The following is a 22,343-nucleotide window of genomic DNA, read 5'->3' on the forward strand; positions in this document are numbered from 1 at the left end:
TTGCAAATGCCTCAGTGAGGAGAGGCAGAGGCTAAAGTAAATTTCTAGAAAGTTTCTTTCTTTCTAATTGCAGTTAGAGCAGTGGGAATGCCAGTCAGGACAGTGAAATGCTCCTTGTGGGATGTGGGAAAATAGGGAGACCTCCAGTGTCCCTGCCGACCACACCTGCAAGAAATGTATCCAGCCGCAGATTCTTAAAGACCGAGTTAGCGAACTGGAGTTCGAGCTGGGTACTCTCTGGATCATTCAGGAGGCTGAGGAGTTGATTGACAGGTGATACAAGGAAGTAGTTACACCTAAGGTGCAGGACAGGGGTAACGTAGTGACCGCAAAGAGAGGGAAAGGAGATAAGTAGTCAGTGCAGGATAGGCCTGTGGTCATTCCCCTCAATAACAAGTGCGCTGCTGAGGGGGCAGGGGGAGAACCAGCAGATGAATGCCACAGCAGTCAGGTCTCTGGCTGTGTGGCTCAGAAAGAAAATGGGGGAGAAGAGGAGAGTTGTAGTGATCATAGATTCAATAGCTACTGAAACAGACAGAAGAGTATGTGGATGTGAAAGAGACTCCCAGATAGAATTTTGCCTCCCAGGTGCCAAGGTCAGTGACCCTTCAGATCGGTTCCGCAGTATTTTTTAGAGGGAGTGTGAGCAGTCAGATGTCAAGGCACATATTGGTACGATGACATAGGTAGGAAAAGGGATAAGGTCCTGAAGAGAGAATATAGAAAACTAGGAAGTTTGCTGAAAAGAATGACCTCAAGATTAGTCATCTCTGGATTGCTGCCTCTGCTGTGCACCATGAGGGAAAGATTGGGACGACCAGGCAAATGAATGTGTGGCTAAATAACTGGTATAGGTTTCAGACTTATGGATCATTGGGATCTCTTCTAGGGCAGATATGATCTGTTCAAAAGGGATGGGTTACAGCTGGACTCGAGGGGGCATTAACCTTGTGGCAGGTTCGCTATGGATTTAAACTAGTTTAGTAAGGGGATGGGAACCAGACTGATAGGTCAGAGAATGGGGCAGTTGTTGGAAAAGTAGATGCATTCTGTAGAGAGTCTATGAGGAAAGATGGGCAGTTGCAAGGGGATGATTTCATGAGTTGGATAGGTTGAAATGAGTCTATTTTAATGCGAGAAGGATTAGGAACAGGGGTGATGAGCTTAGATCATGGATTAGTACATGGTACTACGAAGCTGTGGCTTTTATGTAGACTTGGCTGTCACAAGGACAAGAATGTCTCCCAGATATTCCAGGATTTACATGTTTCAGGAGGGAGGTAAAAGAGGTGGAGGAGTGCCATTGCTAATCAGCTGCAGAACGGGAGGATGTTCTGGAGGGGTCACCTATTGAATCAGTGTAGGTCAAGTTAGAAACAGGAAGAGAGAAGCTCTCTAATGGGAGTATTCTGTAGACCTGCAATAGCAACATAGACACTGAGGAGCAGATTGGTAGGCGGATTTTTGAAAAGGTGTAAAAATAATAGGATTGTTGTCATGGATGATCAACTTCCCTAATATTGATTGACATCTCCTCAGTGCAAATGAATTAGATGGCGTGGAATTTGTTAGGTATGAATAGGGAAGGATTTGTTAGGGAAGGATTCCTGACACAATATGTCCACAGACTGACTAGAGGAGAGGCCGTGCAGGATCTGGTACTAGGCACTGAACCTTGTCAGGTAACAGATCTTTCAGTGGGTGAACATTTTGGAGACAGTTACCATAACTCCCTGACCTTTGCCACAGCCTTGGAGATGGATAGGAGCAGATGGTATGGGAAAGTATTTAAATGTGGGAGGGGGAATTATGATACTATTAGGCAGGAACTTGGGAGAGTAAATTGTGAAAGGATATACTCATGAAAACACACAACCAAAATATGGACATTGTTTAGAGAACATTGCATGAGGTTCTGGATTAGCATGTCCCATAGAGGCAGGGAAAGAATAGTAGGGTTGGAGAACCATGGTTGACAAGAGAGGTGGAGCTTCTTTTCAAGAAGAAGAAAGAAGCATGCTTAAGGTTCAAGAAACAAGGGCAAGATAGGCACTGTACAGTTACAAAGTAGCTAGGAAGGAGCTTAAGACAGGACTTATAAGAGCTAGAAGTGGACATGAGAAGGTCTTGTTGGGTAGGACTAAGGAAACCTCAAAGCATTCTACACATATAAATGACTAGAGTGAGGGTAGGACTGATCAGGGATAAAAGGGGTAATGTGCCTGGAATCAGAAGAGGTGGGGAAGGTCCTTAATGAATACCTTGCTTCAGTCAGGTCAGTGTTAACAAGCTAGCATAATGGAGCATGTTGACAATAAGAAACCTTTGAAAGACATAAGGATAGATAAGTCCTCGGGGCTGGACTGTATATACCCCAGGTTACTATAAGAAGTGAGGGAAAAAATTAATGTGCTCTTGGTGATGATCTTTGTGCTTCATTGGCAACAGGAGTCGTACCAGAGGATTGGAAGATGGCAAATGTTATTACTTTGTTCAAGAAAGGTAATAGGGATAATACTGGTGGGCAAACTATTGGAGAGGATTCTTAGAACATTTGGAGAAACATAGTCTGATTAGGGATAGTCAACATGGCTTTGTGAGGAACAAGTTGTGTCTCACAAGCCTGATTGAATTCATTGAGGAAAGGACAAAACTTATCGATGAAGGCAGAGCAGTGGATGCGATAAATATGGGTTTTAATAAGGCATTTGATAAGGTTCCCCATGGTAGATTCATTCAGAAGTTCAGAAGGTATGGGATACAGGAAAACTTGGCTGCGTGGATTCAAAGTCAGTGTGCCCACAGAAGGCAGAGGGTAGTATTAGATGGAACGTACTTTGTGTTGTTTTGTGGGGATCTGTTCTGGGACCCCTGCTCTTTGTGATTTTTATAAGTTACTTGGATGAAGAAGAGGAAGGGTGGGTGAGTCAGTCTGGCAGATGACGCAAAGGTTGCCAGTGTTATGGATAGTGTAGAACAAGGGTTCCCAACCTTTTATATGCTAAGGACCTCTACCATTAAACAAGGGTTCCGTGGACCCTTGGTTGGGAACCCTGGTGTAATGTATATCTTGTTATACATTACTACAAGATATTGACAGGATGCAAAGCTGGGCTGATAAGTGGCAGATGGAGTTCAATCCTGAAAAGTGTAAACTAATTTACTTTGGAAGGTCAAACTTTAAGGTAGAATTCAGGGTTAATGACAGGATTCTTAACAGAATGGAGGAACAGGGGGAACCTTAGGGTTCACTTCCATAGATTCCTCAAAGTTTCAGCGCAAATCAATAAGAGTAGTTAAGAAGGCATATGGTGAGTTAGCCTTCATTAGTCGGGGGATTGAATTCAAGAGCTGTGAGGTAATGGTGCAGTACCAATAAAACTCTGATTAAATACTTCAACTATTATGTTCAGTTCTTGTTGTCTTATTATAGGAAGCTTTAGAGGGTGTAGAGGAGAATTACCAAGATTAAGCCTGGATTAGAGAGCATGAGTGATGATAGGTTAAGTGACCTAAGATGTTAAGGGGCATTGCTCAACTAGATAGCCAGAGACTTTTTCCTCAGGGTGCAAATGACTAATACAGGGTCATAACTTTAAGGTGCTGGGGGGAAAGTATAGGAGCATGTCAGAGGCAGGATTTTAAACACAGAGAATGGTAGCTAGATGATAGGTAATTAATTGTAATCTCAGCTCCCCATCCCTGTTGACTTTTGACATAAACATAGAACTGATAAGGAAAAATAAATCTCAGGGTTATATATGGTGACATGTATGTATTTTGATAATAAAATTTACTTCAAACTTTGAAATAATTCAGTCTGCATCAACATGCATCACTCATTTTTATGACGTTTTATTTCAGAATTAAGTATTGTTGGCAAACGACTGGATGCAAGGTACGATTGGATAATGAAAAGCTGGAAATCCGTGCCATATACTCTCAGGGATGGTGGAGATGGTTGTGATATTACCCCTACAGTAAAAGGTGCTGTGGCTTTGGTGTCTGCTGAAGGGAACTGTTCATACTTCACAAAGGTACTACTTAAATTTATTTCCTCCTGTAAGATTCGATACTGCAGAGGTTCTCAACCTGGAATTTGGGGTATTTTGATTACAGAGACTCAGTGAGACTTTAATAATAGAGTTAGAAAATTAACATAAGAAATAAAATAAATAACACATTTGGCAGACTATTTGCCCTGGCTGAAGGTTGTTATCAGTGTCAGGGATTTTCCATGACATCTCCACTCCTAAGACATCAGCAGGAGTTTCTGGGGTGGGGCAATGCATAGTCAGATCAGGTCAGGCTTTCATTCAAAATGGTTGAAAGCCACAACATTATTGGGTTTATGCTTGTAACTGCATCCCAGGGCAATAGTTTTCATTCCAATTACTAAATCCTATTTTTCTATAGAAACATGTGGTCATCTGGTCGTGAGTTCATTACCTATGCAACAACTTCCCCAAGTTTACACATGGAGTCAAAGAGCCATAATGTAGTACAGCATGGAAACAGGCCCTTGGGTGCAATTCCTTGTTGACCAAGATGCCCATCTAAGCAGGTTGCAGTTGACCATACTTGTCCCATGTCTCTCCAAGCTTTTCTTGTCCAAATATTTTAAAACATTGTTAATATTTCTGCCTCAACCACTTCCTTTGGCAGCTTGTTCCAGATATGCAACACACACACTGTGTAAAGAAGTTGCCCTCAGGTCCCGTTTAAATCCTTCCCCTCTCACCTTTAACCTATGCCCTATAATTTTTGATTTCCTTTCCCTTGGTGTGCATGCATCTGTGGCCCTCATGCTTTTATACATGTCTATAAAGTCACCCCTCAGTCTCTGATGCCCTAAGGAATTCTGTCCTAGTCTGCCCAATCTCTCCCTATAACTCAGGCCCTTAAATCCTGGCAACATACTCTCAAACCTTCATCTCACTTAGTACAGCATTATGTCACCTTTCATATAACAGCGTAGTCAAAACCATCAAAATCAGAGTATCTTTTATTGTCATTGACTTGTGTGACGTGAAATTTGTTTTATGGCAGAGTACAGTGCAAAAAAAAATTATTCCAAATCTTTGAGATAAATTAATCTCGAAGATTCATCTCAGTGCCAAAAAGAAAGAATAAGAGATAGTGTTCATACATTCTCCAAGAAATTTCACCAAGGTCAAGTACAACTACAATATAATGACCCAACTCTTATAGTCAGTGACCTGACTGATAAAGGTCAGTGTGCCAGCTCCCTCCCTTATCACCTTGTCTACCTGTGATGCTACTTCCAGGGAATGAATTAATTGTTTTCTTCAGTTCTTCTGTCTACAACATCACCCACAGTCATACCATTCAGTGTGAAAGTTCTACCCTGGTCTAGCTTCCTAAAACTGCAACACCTCATACTTTGCCAATCACCTGTCCAGCTCTTGGCTCCATCCCTCCCCCTCCTGTCTTCTCCTATCATTTTGGATCTCCCCCTCCCCATCCCACTTTCAAATCTCTTACTAACTCTTCCTTCAGTTAGTCCTGACGAAGGGTCTCGGCCTGAAACGTCGACTGTACCTCTTCCTAGAGATGCTGCCTGGCCTGCTGCGTTCACCAGCAACTTTGATGTGCGTTGCTTGAATTTCCAGCATCTGTAGAATTCCTGTTGTTTACACCTCATACTTATCTTAATTGAATGCTATTTGCTATTCCTCAGCCCACTTGCCTAGCAAATCAAGCTCCCTGTAATTTTTGATAATCTTATTCATTATATTGATATCTCCTACATTAATGCCATTTCCTGACTTACTAACCAAGCCTTGTACTTTCTTATCCGACTCATTTACTGTATGTAAATGACTTAATTACATTTTCATCCAAATTGTTTATATAAATGATGAACAACAATGGGCCTGGGCCCAAAACCTGTGGCATATTACTTATCAGAGGTCTCCAGTCTGAAGGCTATGCTTCAATCATCATCCTCTGCTTCACCAATTATGTATCCGCTTAGCCAACTCTCCTTGGATTCTATGTAATCTAGCCTTTAAGACCAGCGTTAAAACTAGTCTCCAGTGGTGCCCTTAATTGGTTTCACTCATATATCTTAGAGAGAATTTTTTTTGTCTGTCTTGGAGACCAATTTTCTAAGAGGTACAATATACCTTTTTGTGTTGCTCAGGGAAGCTCCCTCAGTCAGCATTCTTAAAGTCTGAAAAATGGCAAATGTCATTCCACCATGAAGAAGGGAGGGAGGCAGAAGAAAGAACTTCAGTGGTTGGAAAGATGTTGGAGGCTCAGTAAGGGTGAGGTTTCGGGGTATTTGGAGGTATATGATAAAATAGCATGGTTTTCTAAAGGGGAAGTCTTGCTTGGCAAGTCTGTTGGAATTCTTTGAGGAAGTAATAGGCAGGATAGACAAAGAAGAGTCAGTGAATGTTGTTTATTTGGATTTTCAGAAGGCCTTTGACAAGGTGCTGCACATGAGGCTGCTTATCAAAATAAGAGCCAATGATATTACAAGAAAGGTACTACAATGAATAGAAGATTGGCTGAATAGCAGGAGGCAAAGAGTGAGAATAAAGGGGGCCTTTTCTGGTTGGCTTCTGGTGCCTAGTGGTGTGCCACAGGGGTTGGTTTTGGGGCACTTCTTTGTCAACGATTTGGGTGAAGGAATTGATGTTTTGTGGCTAAATTTGCAAACGATATGAAGTTAGATGGAAGGGCAGGGAGTGTTGATGAGGCAGGGTAACTTGCATAAGGACTTAGACAGTTTGGGAGAATGGGCAAAGAAGTGGCAGATGGAATATAATGTAGGGAAGTGTACAGATGCACTTGGGCAGAAGGAATAAAGGCATAGAGTAGTTTGTGAATGGGGAGGAAATTCAAAAATCAGAGGTGCAGAGGGACTTGGGAGTCCTTGTGCAGGATTTCCTAAAGGTTAAATTACAGTTTGAGTCTGTGATAAGGAAGGCAAATGCGATGTTAGCATTCATTTCAAGAGGATTAGAATACAAAAGCAAGGATGTAATGCTGAGGCATTATAAAGCATTGGTCAGACTGCACTTGGACTATTGTGAGCAGTTTTGGGCCCCTTATTCAAGGAAGGATATGCTGGCATTGGAGAGAGTCCAGAGGAGGTTCATGAGAGTAATCCTATGAATGCAAAGGCTAAGACATGAGCGTTTGATGGCTTTGGACCTGTATTTGCTGGAGTTTAGAAGAATGAGGAGGGGATGTCATTGAAACATATTGAATATCGAGAGGTCTGGGTAGAGGGGGAAGCCTGGGACCAGAAGGAACAGCCTCAGAATTGAGGGACGTCCATTTAAAACACAGATTAGGAAAAAATTACTTTAGCCAGAGTGCCATGAATCTGTCAAATTCTTTGCTGCAAATGGCTGTGCAGGCCAAGACATTGCGTATATTTAAGGCTAAGGTTGGTAGGTTCTTGGTAATCAAGGTGCCTGAGATTATAGTGAGAAGACAGGAGAATGGGTTGAAAGGGATGATAAATCTGCCAAAAAGGAATGGCAGAGCAGACTTGATGGGCCAAATAGCCTAATTCTGCTCCAAGGTCTCATGGTCATAATGTAGGGAAGTGCATGGTTATGCACTTGGGCAGAAGGAATAAAGGTGTGGACTATTTTGTGCTCTTCTCCTTATACATACTTCCCTCAGGAGGCATCATTCGAGAGCAATAAACTTGATTTCTGTGGTTATACAGATGATGTGTAATTGTATGTTAGCTGAGCCTGATGATGATAACACCCTGTCTTCTCTGACCGGGTGTGGCTGCAATAAACAAATGGATGAGCAATCATTTCTAATATTAAATGAAGATAAAACTGAAATACGTACTTTTATTTGGTCCCAAAGCCAAAAGATGTAAACTTCTTGATAAAGTTACGAACTTGACTCCCCTTGGAAAATCAGAAGTAACAAGCCTGGATATTATCCTTGATTCAGATTTGAATTTTAAATCCCACATAAAGAAAGTGACCAGAGCAGCATTTCTACACTTAAGAAATATTTCAAAGGTATGTCTGCTTCTGTCACGTAATGATGCAGAAAATCTAATTCTCACCTTTATATTGAATAGACTGGACTACTGCAAATTTTTACTGACCTTCCAAAAGCAATCTGTTGACAAGTTTCAATTCATTGAGAATGCTGCTGCTAGACTTTAAACCAAAACTAGGGTGAGGGAGCATATCACTCCTGTCCTAACTACTCTGCATTGGCTTCTTGTATCTGTTAGAATTGATTTTAATGTTTTCTTATTTGTTTTTAAAATTGTCAAAGATTTGGGACCAGAGTACACCACAGAGTCATTTTGGTTTTATAATCCTGCTCGAGCTCTCAGGTCTTCTTTTGCCAATTTCTTAAATTTAAACAAATCTCCCTCAAAAGATAATTGGCAGGTCATCTTTTTTGAAATATGCTCCTAAACTGTGGAACTCAATACCGAAAACTAGACTTTTAAATGCCAGCTCAAAACCTATTCCATGCAGTCACTTGTCAAAGGCCTTGCTGAAGTCCATTTAAACAATGCCCTCTGCTTTGCCCTCATCAACCCTCTGTATTACCGCTTCAAAAATACTGTATATAATTTATGAAGACCTGAATAAGGATTTCTGAAAAAAGGAGCCCGTGATAATGATTATACATGGCACCTGTGCTGACAGGAATTTGTGGTACTGAGCTCCAGTTTTCATTGCAGATGAGAGTAAACTCAATTATATATTTCATTCAATATGTTGAGTATCTTCATATACATTATGCTGTTGTAACTGTGTATCTCCTAGTATACAAAATGTTCAGGCTACCCTTATGGTTAAAAAAAGAACAAGTCTGAATGATTTTTCATGCACCAATTTCTGCTGATTTTTTTGGTAGTTTTTAAAATCCTCTTCATGTACATTATTTTGCCTTTTATATTTTGGATCACACGTGAGAGCATAAAGTCTATGGTATTTTTTATTATGCAACCTGATAGAGGTGCACAAGATAATGAAAGGCATTGATGGTGTGGATAATCAGAGACTTTTTCCCAGGGCTGAAGTGGCTAGCATGAGAAGACTTAGTTTTAAGGTGCTTGTAAGTAGGTACAGAGGGGAAGTCAGGGGTAAGTTTTTTATGCAGAGAGTGGTGATTGTGTAGAATGGGCTCCTGGAGGTTGGTGGAGGCAGAAACGACAGGGTCTTTTAAGAGACTCCTGGATGGCTACATGGAGCTTAGAAAAATAGAGGGCTGTGTGTAAAGCCAAGGTAGTTCTAAGATAGGGAGATGTTTGGCACAGCTTTGTGGGCTGAAGGGCCTGTATTGTGCTGTATGTCTTCTTCTAACTGCTAGCTGATTGTAAAAAAACAACTGGACTGTTTCGGTTCCCTAATGTTAAATGTAGCAGAACTTGTGACATCTCTATTTTAGTTCAAAATGTGATTCAAAGTTTGAAAGAAGAATAAACAAGTGAAAAGAATAACAAAATGTGTAATTATGTATTTACATTGGAATATCTTCTTCAGCCTATGTGATAAGTTGAGGAGCATTCTATTGTGTTGCCTGGGAATGCAGGACTGGCTTCTCGCATGACAAACTGATCCCAGAGCAGCCTTTATTAGTAGCGGAAAGCATATGCTCATTATTGAGAGTGAATTTGCTGTCATGAAGGTAAAGACCAAAGGATCAGCATATAAATTCCCTTCCTAAAACTGCTTTGGGTCCACTGTTTCTGCAAATAATGGGCTGTACAGATAAAACGTCTGTGCACTTCTTCTGTAACCATGAATAAGAGGTTCCGACTTGGACTTCCTTCATTATTTTTCTGTCTATTCCATCAGTTGATACATTTCTTACTTTCATCTTCACAATTGTCTAATTTATTTCCAGATATGTGCAAACTGGACAATTATGATAAAGCCCTCTATCCAAACAATCATTTTCAATTTCAGTCATATCCAGAACAGAATTCTGCAGGATACTGGTAATTACTTCAACCACTCACAAAAATATATTCAATCTCCATTAGTTTTGTTTTTGCTAGTGAATTTTTAATCCATCTTTGCTGTTACTCCACTCATAGATTCCTAATTTCTGTGCTTTCAAACCTGTTACCTTCTCAAAAAATATCATCTTCATGTATTCGCCATTTCCGTGTTCATGCTTTTAACTATTTTCTTAATACCTTTAATTAAAGATCTGCATTCTCACTGGCACAGTCTAGTAACAAAGTTCTTATTCCCCAGTTTGGTACCTTTTGTTTTGAAGATAATTATGACTTCAGACACTCCACTGTGCTCAAATACCAAATCTCAATGGAATCTTAATATATATATTCTTGGGCTTTCATTATTTCTTACCCTATTTCCTTCAGGATCCTTGGATGTATTCTGTCAAATTCTAGCAAATTGTGTTTTAACCTAAATAACTTATCTAATGCTTTTATTATAATGTCACTTATCCTTTTAACCAATGTAATCAATGTCTTTCATAAATATTGAAGTAGTTGTTTTATATGTATGCACCAGTTCCACTTATCCTTTGCTAATTCAATAATCTCCACTTTCAAAATCAAACGTTAAATATAACAAGTTTATTTTTTACTGATGTATTTGTGAAATACTGTACTGTTTTTAATTCATGTTGATTTGCATAACATACCTGTCCCTTGTTTTACTCATTTCTTCATTGTTCTTTTTATTTTCTCGATGTCCCTTTTACTGTATACCTTCTTGTTCAATTTTACTTGGCTACTCTTCTATCTATCATCTTCAGAAGTCAGTATTAAATCACGGTCATTGCAGCTGTGAATCCGCAGCTCTGTTGGCTGTGCCAGTCCACTCCTTCACTTGCTGAAATTTGGCGGATTACAATCCGTTGCCCTAGGACTGAGATTCATCTTTAGCAGGGTTTTAGTAATGTTGGCGCTAGTGGAAGATGAGGGAAAGGCAAACTGGTGGGTTGTGAGGGTAGGCATTGCAGTTAGCTTACCCACATTCATCTATTTCAACTCCCTTTTCATTAATATTATTACCCTTCCTCCTTTTTTAACAGTTCAAAATACTGGTCCAGAATTTGCAGTAAAAGTAATGGTGAGACCATCAGCATTCACTGTTGAACAAATATGTTCAGGTAAACACTGAAATCGGGAAGTTGTTGTCCAGGTTATTTAATCTCTCTAGTAGCTTCACACCATTTGGCACTGAAAGAGAATAAGGGGGTGGTTATTGTACTGATATAGTAGATGCTTTTGTTGCTAAAGGTATCTCTTCTGCAGTCTCAGACTGTTATTTCAAATGCCAAATATAGAAATAGTAGTCACAATTCAAATATTCAGTGTTACTGAGGCTCAAAGACAGACAATACAGTGGCTTTAAAATTAGTCACCCCCCCTTGGAAGTTTATGTTTTATTGTTTTACCATATTGGATCACAGTGGATTTAATTTGGCTTTTTTTGATACTGATCAACTGAAAAAACTCATTCATGTCAAAGTGAAAACAGATGTCTACAAAGTGATCTAAATTAATTTCAACTGTAAAATACAAAATAATTGATTGCATAATTACTCACCCCCATGTCAGATTTTGTAGATTCACCTTTGGCAGCAATTACATACAGCCTTGAGTCTGTGTGGATAGATCTTTATCAGCTTTGCACATCTGGACAGTGCAATTCCCCCTCCCCCCCCATTCTTTACAAAACTGCTCAAGCTTTGTAAGATTGCAAGGGGATCGTAAGTGAACAGCCCTTTTCAAGTCACAGATTCTCAATTGGATTGAGGACTGGACTCTGACTATGCCAGTCCAAGACATGGTTGTTTTTAAGCCATTCCTGGGTAGCTTTAGCTTTATGCCTGGGGTCATTGTCTTGCCAGAAAATAAATCTTCTCCCAAATCGCAGTTCTCTTGCAGACTGCATCAGGTTTTCCCTGTATTTTGCGCATTCATTTTACCCTCTACCTTCACAAGCCTTCCAGGGCCTGCTGCAGTGAAGCATCCCCACAGCATGCTTCATGATAGGGATGGTGTGTTTTTGATGATGTGTGGTGCTTAGCTTACACTAAACAGTGTTTAGTCTGATGGCCAAAAATCTCAATTTTGGTTTCAAAAGAAAATAGAACCTTATTCCATCTGACTTCGGAGTCACCCACATTGCTTCTGGCAAACTCTAGCTGAGATTTCATGATAGTTTTTTTCCAGCATTGGCTTCCTCTTTGCCACTCTTCCATTAAGTTGCCACCGGTGAAATATCTGGGTACAGTTGTTGAATGCACAGTCTCTCCCATCTCAGCCACTGCAGCTGGAACTCCTCCAGAGTTATCAATAGGTCTTTTGGTGGCCTCCCTCACTGGTCCCCTTCTTGCACAGTCATTCAGTTTTTGAGGATGGCCTGCTGTAGGTAGGTTTACAACTGTGCCATATTCTTTCCATTTCTTGATGATTGACATACAGTTGAAGTCAGAAATTTACATACACCTTAGCCAAATACATTTAAACTCAGTTTTTCACAATTCCTGACATTTAATCCCAGAAAACATTCCCTGTCTTAGGTCAGTTAGGATCAATACTTTATTTTAAGAATGCAAAATGTCAGAATATTAGTAGAGAGAATGATTTATTTCAGCTTTTATTTCTTTCACCACATTCCCAGTGGGTTAGAAGTTTACATACACTTTGTTAGTATTTGGTAGCACTGCCTTTAAATTGTTTAACTTGGGTCAAACATTTTGGGTAGCCTTCCACAAGCTTCTCCCAGTAAGTTGCTGGAATTTTGTGCCATTCCTCCAGACAGAACTGGTGTAACTGAGTCAGGTTTGTAGGCCTCCTTGCTCGCACATGCTCTCTCAGATCTGCCCCGCAAATTTTTTATCAGATTGAGGTCAGGGCTTTGTGATGGCCACTCCAGTACCTTTGTTGTCCTTAAGCAATTTTGCCTCAACTTTGGAGGTATGCTTGGGGTCAGTGTCCTTTGGAAGACCCATTTGTGACCGAGCTTTAACACCCTGGCTGATGTCTTGAGATGTTGCTTCAATATATCCACATAATTTTCCTTCCCCATTATACCATCTAATTTGTGAAGTGCACCAATCCCTCCTGCAGCAAAGCCCCCCACAACAAGATAGTGCCACCCCCATGCTTCATGGTTGGGATCGTGTTCTTTGGCTTGCAAGCCTCACGCTTTTTCCTCCAAACATAACGATGGTCATTATGGCCAAACAGTTCAATTTTTGTTTCATCAAACCAGTGGACATTTCTCCAAAAAGTAAGATCTTTGTCGCCATATGCACTTGCAAACTGTAGTCTAGCTTTTTTATGGCGGTTTTGGAGCAGTGGCTTCTTCCTTGCTGAGCAGCCTTTCAGGTTATGTCAATATTGGACTCGTTTTACTGTGGATATAGGTACTTGTCTACCTGTTTCCTCCAGCATCTTCACAAGGTCCTTTGCTGTTGTTCTGGGATTGAATTGCACTTTTCGCACCAAAGTACGTTCATCTCTAGGAGACAGAATGCGTCTCCTTCCTAAGCGGTACGACGGCTGCGTGATCTCATGGTGTTTATACTTGCGTACTATTGTTTGTACAGATGAACGTGGTACCTTCAGGCATTTGGAAATTGCTCTCAAGGATGAACCAGACTTGTGGAGGTCCACAATTGTTTTTTGAGGTCTTGGCTGATTCTTTTGATCTTGTTTGTAAACTTTTGACCCACTGGAATTGTGATATAGTCAATTAAAAGTGAAATAATCTGTCTGTAAACAATTGTTGGAAAAATTACTCGTGTCATGCACAAAGTAGATGTCATCAATGTCTATAACTATAATTTGCTAATATGAAATCTGTGGAGTGGTTAAACAATGAGTTTTAATGACTTTGGCTTAAGTGTATGTAAACTTCTGACTTCAACTGTAACTGTACTCCAAGGGATATTCAGTGACTTGGAAATTTTCTTGTATCCATCTCCTGACTTGTGCTTTTCAGTTACCTTTTCATAGAGTTGTTTGGAGTGTTCTTTTCTCTTCATGGTGTAGCTTTAACCAGGACACTGACTCACCCACAGTTTGACTTTCCAGTCACAGGTGTATTTTTATTATAATCAATTGAAACACTTTGACTGCACATGATGATCTCTGTATAACTAATTATGTGACTTCTAAAATCAATTGTCTGCACCAGTAGTGATTTGGTGTGTCATATTAAAGGGGTTGAATACTTGTGCAATCAATTATTTCATGTTTATATTTGTAATTAATTTAGATCACTTTGTGGTGATCTGTTTTCACTTTGATACAAAAGAGTCTTTTTCTCTTGATCTATGTATATCATGTAATCCCAAATTGATACTTGAAGCTTAATAATTGTTAATGAATGTCCATCAACTATGTCCAGAAAGTTAAGAATTCAAAGTTCTAAGTCTCATTCCTTCTGGTTGTGATCTGTTCCTGGAGAGATGTTGAAATTCATTTCAATTTCCTGCTTTTCCATACCTCTTTCATTCTATTCCCTTTTAACTTGAACATTATTTCCCCCAAAATAAAAAAAAGACTTCACAGTAAAATCCCGAAATAATTCAGAAAGCACTGTAAATCCTCAGTTTAGCAGGTAGCATCCTTGGAGAAGCTGAGTTAACAACCTCAGTATAAACTCAGGAGGGATTAAGGAGGGAAGAATTGATACACTTCAATAGTTTCAGGTACTGCAGGAGATCTGGAACTGCAAGAGGAGAGGTAAGCTCCTTATTTACTGACAACCTGCATCATGCATCATCCTTCACTCTGAAGTGAACATAGTATTAATGAAGGCACCTTTGGCAATCCTGAGAACAGTGTGAGCCGATGACAGGTAATTATTCTCTTCACATTTGTCCTCTTCTTCACTATTGTCCAGATATGTACGCCTTGTTCTTTGAGTAGGGAGCAGTAACAAAGCTGCTGTGTAGACTTTGACTGGTGTAAATTGAGTGTGCTGTCAGATTTTTGTCAGCAGCTTGAGCATGTTTTCAGCATGCTGACGGCTTGTTCAATCAATGAACTTGTGATATTATGATATTCTTTGTGACACTGTTGATTTACAGCTTGGGTTTCAATGGGTATCATCCATCAAGTCTGAAGTGTCCATCCTTTGTCTCCTTGCTTGCAGCCTAGCTGCTTTTGGCTATTATTCTGCTTGAAATTGCTTTTATGCAAAGTAATACACGTTCAGATAAAAGAAAATTTCAAGGAAAGGTGGAAAAAGAGTAACAGGAGGTCTGTGATAGGGGAAAAGCAGAAATAATAAAGTATTAAAAATGGTTTTTATACAATGAAAGGGAGATTTTAAAAGAGATGGCTGAAGACAGGTTGAGCTGAAGTGTCCGATTTTGTGCTAATTGACTCAAAGGTAAGAAACAAATGACAGGTTAAAAAAAAGGAAGTAGGATAGGGAACATTAATATTTGAAAGTTTTGAATTCCATGCTGTGTCCAAATAGCTTCATAATCCCTGGTTGAAAGATGATTTATTGTTCCTTGAGGTTAAATCAAACGTCAATGAAACACAAATAAAAACAGGAAAAAAATCCAGAATGACTCATCAGGTCAGCCAGGAATTTTAGCAAGGTAAAAGGGAAACATACTGAATATTTACAGTACCCTTCATAGGATCTGGAAAAGTCTTGGACAGATTAGAATTTGCAGTGAAGAGCGAGTTGCCTGTCTTGCTGTTGACCACCAAACAAAGTTGATACATACCATGCTGCATTTCTGAGCCTACTGATGCTCCATCTCCACACCCATTTTGATTTCTCTGGACTTGTTCTCAATGCTGTTCAAGAAATTCAACTTAACTTAAAGTAGCACAGCTTTCACTGAAGCAATGTATAGTCTTCTGGACTCTACATGAGTTCAATTTCCGAACCGTACCATAGTGTTTGTTTTTCAAAAATAGATTCTGTTGTTAATTAATCCTATCATCCAATCTTCACAAACCTATTTTGCCCTTCCAGCATGGCAGCCGATCCTGTTCTCCCCTTCAAACCCACTCTCCCCTTCCTGACACTTCTCTCTAATTCCCAGGATTTCTCCTGCCATTCTGGTTGCTTAAATATTTGGTTCCATTTTCAATATCAGGACATCAATCTGAATGGTTAATTCATTTTATTGTTTCTACATATGCTGTCAGATTGGATGACTATTTCTGACATATTGTGTTTATACTGTAGATTTCTGGAATTTGCATTATTTTGAATATGTCACTCACATATGACTATTACTCTGTTCTTGATTTCTTTCATAGAAGTATCTTTTTGTATCTTTGCAGATCAAAAATATGGAAAATTCTGCAGCATTCGGAGTACTGGTTTATGTAAGTCTTGGGAAAGCACTTCAGGATATGAACTGTGAAGGAACTGAATGCTTCACTGCCATAAACATACCAGCTTCGATGATACATTTTCAGAAAGACGTGTTTGATTCATTAAGGTAATTTTTTAATTTTTCTTGGCCTCTTAACATTAGAGTTATACATTTATACGATGATTGTAGGAAACTGTAGAAATGGCTTGATATTTTTCATTGAATGTTTCTGAAACATGAGCCAGTCAGTTCATCATTCTGTTCCAGCCAAAATGGGCAACCCACTATTGTACCATTTTCTTCCAATAAGTCCCCTGACTTGAAAGTTATGGCACGTCAATTACATATCCATGTCCTTCTTCAAATGTAATGAGGGATTCTGCTTGGCTTTTTTTTCCCCCAGAGCCTTTTTTACTGGCGTATGACAATGTTCATTTCAAAATTAGTATTGATGCATTAGAAGAATTGCTTTCAGTAATGCTGGCCCCATATTTCTAATTTCTGTGAGTCTCTAAACATAAGGAGTGGCTTTATGATTTGAATGTGAAACAGTAATGTTGCATGGTTGTCAGTATCTTTAAAACAGATGCAATATAAATGCAACTTTAAAAGCACTGGATTTTGTGATTTAATTCCTATTTCTGACATTAAAATTGATAAAAATACAAGAAGCAATTTAACTCACCATATCCATGTAATCAAAAATGACACTGTTTAGCTTACTTTCAAGTATTAGTTCTTGCCGTATAGATTTGTGTCGAGTGCTTCTCCAGATACCTTTGAACTGTGATAAGAGATTTTGCCTTCACAACCCTTTCTAATGGTAAATTCAAGACCTTTGTTCTTTTTGGGTGGAAATCTTCAATTCACCCCTTATCTCTCCACCAGTTAAACCTGAGTCCCCTGTGAGATATACGTCATTCCTATTCATTCCAGGTCTCTTCAAATTTATGCACCTTAATCAAATTTTGCCTGCATCTCTTCAGTTCCAGCCTAGTCAGTTCATCCCTTATGATTACATAATTACATTAGTGGGTGCTGCCAAGTTGGAGGTTTATAATGCATACTGAGCAGGACTGCGGCAAAGTACCGGAGGACACAAAGGAACTTGCAAATGATAATATAATTGACAAATGAAATTCAGAATAGCATATTTTGGAAGGAAGTCTTCTTGAAAGGTGTGAGTCCAGTATGGCAGAAGGGCAGAGGAATTTTTGAGACAAAGTCATGGAGTAATAGAGTCATAGAGCACAGAGATAGGTCTTTGGCCCAACTCATCCATGACAACCAAGATGCCTATCCAGACTACCATTCACTAGTGTTTGACCCTCATCCCTCTAAACCTTTCCTGCACCTGTCAAAATGCCTTTTAAATATGCTATTGTACCTGCCTCTGCAGCTTCCTCTGACAGTTTATCCCATATGCCCACCATCCTCGGTGTGAAATACATTCCCCTTAGATCCCTTTAAAATCTTTCCCACTTATTTTAAATCTACGCCCTCTAGTTTCAGTCTCTTCCACCCTAGGAAAAGGATGGTGACCATTCACCTTACTTGTGCACCCGATGATCTTATATACATCTATAAGGTCACCCTCAGCTTCCTACACTCCAAAGAAAATAAGTCCCAGCCTCCTGGACTCTCCTTAGAGCTCAAACCATTCAGTCCCAGTATCATCCTCGTGAATTGTTAACACATTCTTTCCAGCTTAATGACATCTGAAAGCCAAAGATCACTAAAAATTGTGCTATTAGTTTGCAAGATATATAAAAAGGTAAAGCACTACTATTTATTTCTAGGGTGAGTAGGGAAGTTATGTTAGTCTATATTAAACTTTGGTTAGATCACACAGATTGTTGCTGGTCCAAAGGAGATGGGATGTTGGAGAGGGCTCTGCAGAAATCTACAGGAATAGGTCAAAATACAGGAAAGGATGGTGAGGGTTTTGAAATTATGAAGGATATTGGCAAAACGTGGATTCGGGGAATATGCTTCCACTTGTGAAGAAGTGGTTATTTAAACTGTAGGGGATTTGGTTCTCATAAATAAAGATGAAAAATTTTCTACTATTTGGAGTGAAGAAATGAAATAATAGATGATAATGTTTCCCAATATTTTCAGTACCTGCAACTGGTTGGCTACCTTCCCAAGTTGCTGTGGACCTTGTTTAAGCAGCAGGCCATTTTGTTTTTTTTTTTACTGCTCAAATTATGCCTGTAAAAATAAATAAATAACAGTATTTACATTAAAGTTTAATTAAATTGAGTAATGCGAAACTCAGCTTATTTAGTATTGTGCACCTTTGTCCGGAGGAGCACTGTTTTGTTTGGTAGTATACATCTTTATGGTTGAAATAGCAAGAAGCTTGGACTTGAATTGACTTGTGTTGAATATGCTAAATAGCTCAGGGACTTAATGAATGTTTGACCTTTATAGGCAACCATAAGACCATAAAACACAGGAGCAGAATTAGGCCATTTGGCCCATCAAGTCTGCTTTGCCATTCAATCATGGTTAATCCTTTTTGTCCCCCACTCCCCAGCCCCGCTTCCTGCCTTCTTTCCATAACCTTTGGTGCCATGTCCAATCAACAACCTATCAAACTCTTTGTTAATTACACCCAATGACTTGGCCTCCACAGCTGCCTGAGGTAATAAATTCCACAAAATCACCATCCTCTGGCTAAAGAAATTTCTCTGCATCCCTGTTTTAAATGGATGCCCCTCTGTCCTGAGGCTGTACCCTCTTGTCCTAGACTCCCCAATAATGGGAAACATCCTTTCCACTTCTATCACATCTAGGCCTTTCAACATTCTGAAGGTTTCAATGAAATCCCCCCCTCCCCATCCTTCTGAATTCCAGCGAGTACAGACCCTCATATGATGACCTTTTCATCCCTGGAATCATCCTTGTGAACCGCTCTGAAACCTCTAAATGCCAGCATATCCTTTCTTAGACGAGGAGCCCAAAACTGTTCACAATACTCAAGGAGAGGCCACACCAGTGCCTCATAAAGCCTCAGCATCACATTCCTGCTCTTGTATTATGGACCTTTTGAAATGAATGCCAACATGACATTTGCCTTCCTCACCATCAACTCTACCTGCAAATTAACCTTTAGGTTGTTCTGCACAAGGACTCCCAAGTCCCTCTGCATCTCAGATTCCTGTATTTTCTCTCCAGTTAGAAAATAGTCTGCACATTGTTTTCTACTACCAAAGTGCATGGCCATGCATTTTCCAACATTGTATTTCATTTGCCACGTTCTTACCCATTCTCCTAATCTAAGTCCTTTTGCAGCCCACCTGTTTCCTCAACACTACCTGCCCCTCCACCAATCTTCTATCGTCTGCAAACGTGGCAACAAAGACATCTAAACCATCATCTAAGTCAGGGGTAGGCAACCTATGGCCCGTGGGCCACATCCAGCCCGTGAGCAAATATTGGGATACCATGCTTATCCGGCCCGCGAGCGATTTTTCCTTATTCTGAGTGTTTCACGCGACCACACTGATGGACATGCATGGCGTCTTGTTACACTGGCCCCAGGTTCTGTTTTGTTCCAAACCAAACATTGGTATATACGAATGACGGGAGGGCAGACTACCTTATTAATTTGTGTTAGATACTGTCCGTGCACGCACAGGTTTTTAGATGGGATCATTCAAATTTGTAAACAGAAACAGTGTCACTGTGTTTTAACAAGAAATCCACGCTAATTATCCAGATAACTACATGTGCTACGATACTTGTTGAATAACTCGCGTTTCAAAATAAAATTGAAGAAAAAAATTTCAGTGGCAATGAATGCAAAACACAGGAAGGTAGACACTGAGTGCCGAAATTTCCAAGACATTTGGACACTAGGTTACTTCTTCATCGAGCAAGCTGGGAAACCAGTTTGTCTCATTTGCCTAGAAAATGTTGCTGTGAAGAAGGTGGCAAATATCAGGCTACATTATGAGACACACCATGGTGGAAAGAAAGCTGCAATTGTTTCGAGTACCAGCTTCAAAAAGGAAATTGTGCACATTTTCCCACTTTTCAAAAAAGTAAAGCACAAGATCCAGACATTTTTGTGAATATGGTCCAAGAATTGACAAAAGAGTTTTCATCTGGTTTTGCTGATTTTCACTTGCATGCAAATGAGTTCAAGCTGCTTGCTACTCCATTTGATGTGGAAGCGGACACTGCACCAAAAATTTTTCAAATGGAATTTATTGAGATGCAATGTGACGACATATTGAGATCGAAATTTCATTCTGATGATGTGTCAGTGCTTGACTTCTATGGAAAATATATTCATCCAAGTGGGAAGTATCCTAACTTAGTGGACCATGCAAAAAAGATGGCATCATTGTTTGGCAGCACTTATCTGTGTGAGCAATTATTTTCAAAAATGAAACACACCAAGAACCATTTGAGAACAAGATTGACTGATGCCCATCTGGATAATATCTTGCTCTTGGCATCAACAAGTCTGACACCCAATATTGAGAAGCTTTCAAGCAACAAACAGCATCAAGTTTCACATTGATTTATTGACTGTTTGCATTAAAATTTTCTTTTTCTATTATACTTAATTTACCACCATTCAATGCATCATGTTCATACGATTTATGTTTAAAGATTCTTTGTGTCCTTTTAATAGATTCAAAAGATTGAAATAAATTACAACTAAACTGAGTTCTTTGATTACTAATTGGCATCCTTGGTTAAGCACAAATAATTTTCTAGCATGCATTATTCATTAATTTGAGGCAAAACATAACCAGATGTATTTAAATGGATAATTCCTATATTTCAAGTTCCTCATGGCATTTATTTGGCCCGCCGTCCGCTCATTAATACGTGATCCAGACCACAGAGGCAAAAAGGTTGCCGACCTCTGATCTATGTCATAAAAAGAAGTGGTCCCAGCACTGACCCCTGTGGAACACCGTTAATCACCGTTAGTCACTAGCAGCCAACCAGAAAAGGATCCTTTTATTCCCACTCGCTGCATCCTACCATCAACCAATGCTCCAACCATGCCAGTAACTCTCCTGTAATACCATGGGCTCTTAACTTGGTAAGCAGCCTTATGTGCAGCACATTGTCAAAGGTCTTCTGAAAGTCCAAATGTACAACATCCACTGAATCCCTTTTATCTATCCTACTTGTAATCTCCTCAAAGAATTCCAACAGTTTTGTCGGGCAAAATTTTCCCTTAAGGAAACCATCCTGACTTTGTTCTATCTTGTCCTGTGTCACCAAGTACTCCATAACCTCATCCTTAACAACTTCATCTTCCCAACCATTGAGGTCAGGCTAACTGGTCCATAATTTCCTTTATGCTGCCTTCCTCCTTTCCTAGAGAGTGGAATGACATTTGCAACTTTCCAGTCTTCTAATATTATGCCAGAGCCCAAAGATTTTGGAAAGACCATTACTAATGCCTCCACAATCTCTACCGCTACCTCTTTCAGAACCTTAGAGTGTAGCTCATCTGGCCCAGGTGACTTTTGTACCTTTACCTCTTTCAGCTTTTTAGAATACCTCCTCCCTTGTAATAGTAACTGCACTCACTTCTCTACCTTCACACCCTTAAGCATTTGGCACACTGCTAGTGACTTCCACAGTGAAGACTGTTGCAGAGTACTCATTTACTTCATCTGCCATCTCTTTGTCCCTCATTATTATTTCTCCGGCCCCATTTTCAAGGAGCCGCATGTCCATTCTCATCTCTATTTTGCTTGTTACATACTTAAAAAAAAAAAGCTTTTACCACCCACTTTGATAATGTTTGCTTGCTTGCTTTCAAATTTCATCTCTTCCCTCCTAATAATTCTTTTAGTTGCTCTCTGTAGGTTTTAAAAAGCTTCCCAATCCTCTGTCTTCCCACTAACTTTTGCTTTGTTGTATGTGCTCTCTTATACTTTTACATTAGCTTTAACTTTCCTTGTCAGGCACGGTTGTACTATTTTGCCATTTGAGTATTTCTTTGTTTTTGGAATACATCTATCTTGCACCTTCCTCATTTTCTCCCC

The 22,343-nt window shown here is 39.7% G+C and overlaps 1 protein-coding gene across 1 annotated transcript in view; it reads left to right on the plus strand.

The window, feature by feature from the left end:
* Window positions 1-22,343, plus strand: part of LOC140195309 (uncharacterized) — a 193,964-nt gene that overhangs the window by 36,867 nt on the left and 134,754 nt on the right. Inside the window, exons 3-4 of the mRNA XM_072253416.1 lie at window positions 3,865-4,037; window positions 16,280-16,440. Of these exons, the coding sequence (XP_072109517.1) occupies window positions 3,865-4,037; window positions 16,280-16,440 (334 nt within the window). The remainder of the gene's footprint in view (window positions 1-3,864; window positions 4,038-16,279; window positions 16,441-22,343) is intronic.

The sequence above is a fragment of the Mobula birostris genome, chromosome 3, assembly GCF_030028105.1.
Source record: "Mobula birostris isolate sMobBir1 chromosome 3, sMobBir1.hap1, whole genome shotgun sequence".
NCBI classification, from domain to species: Eukaryota; Metazoa; Chordata; class Chondrichthyes; order Myliobatiformes; family Myliobatidae; genus Mobula; species Mobula birostris.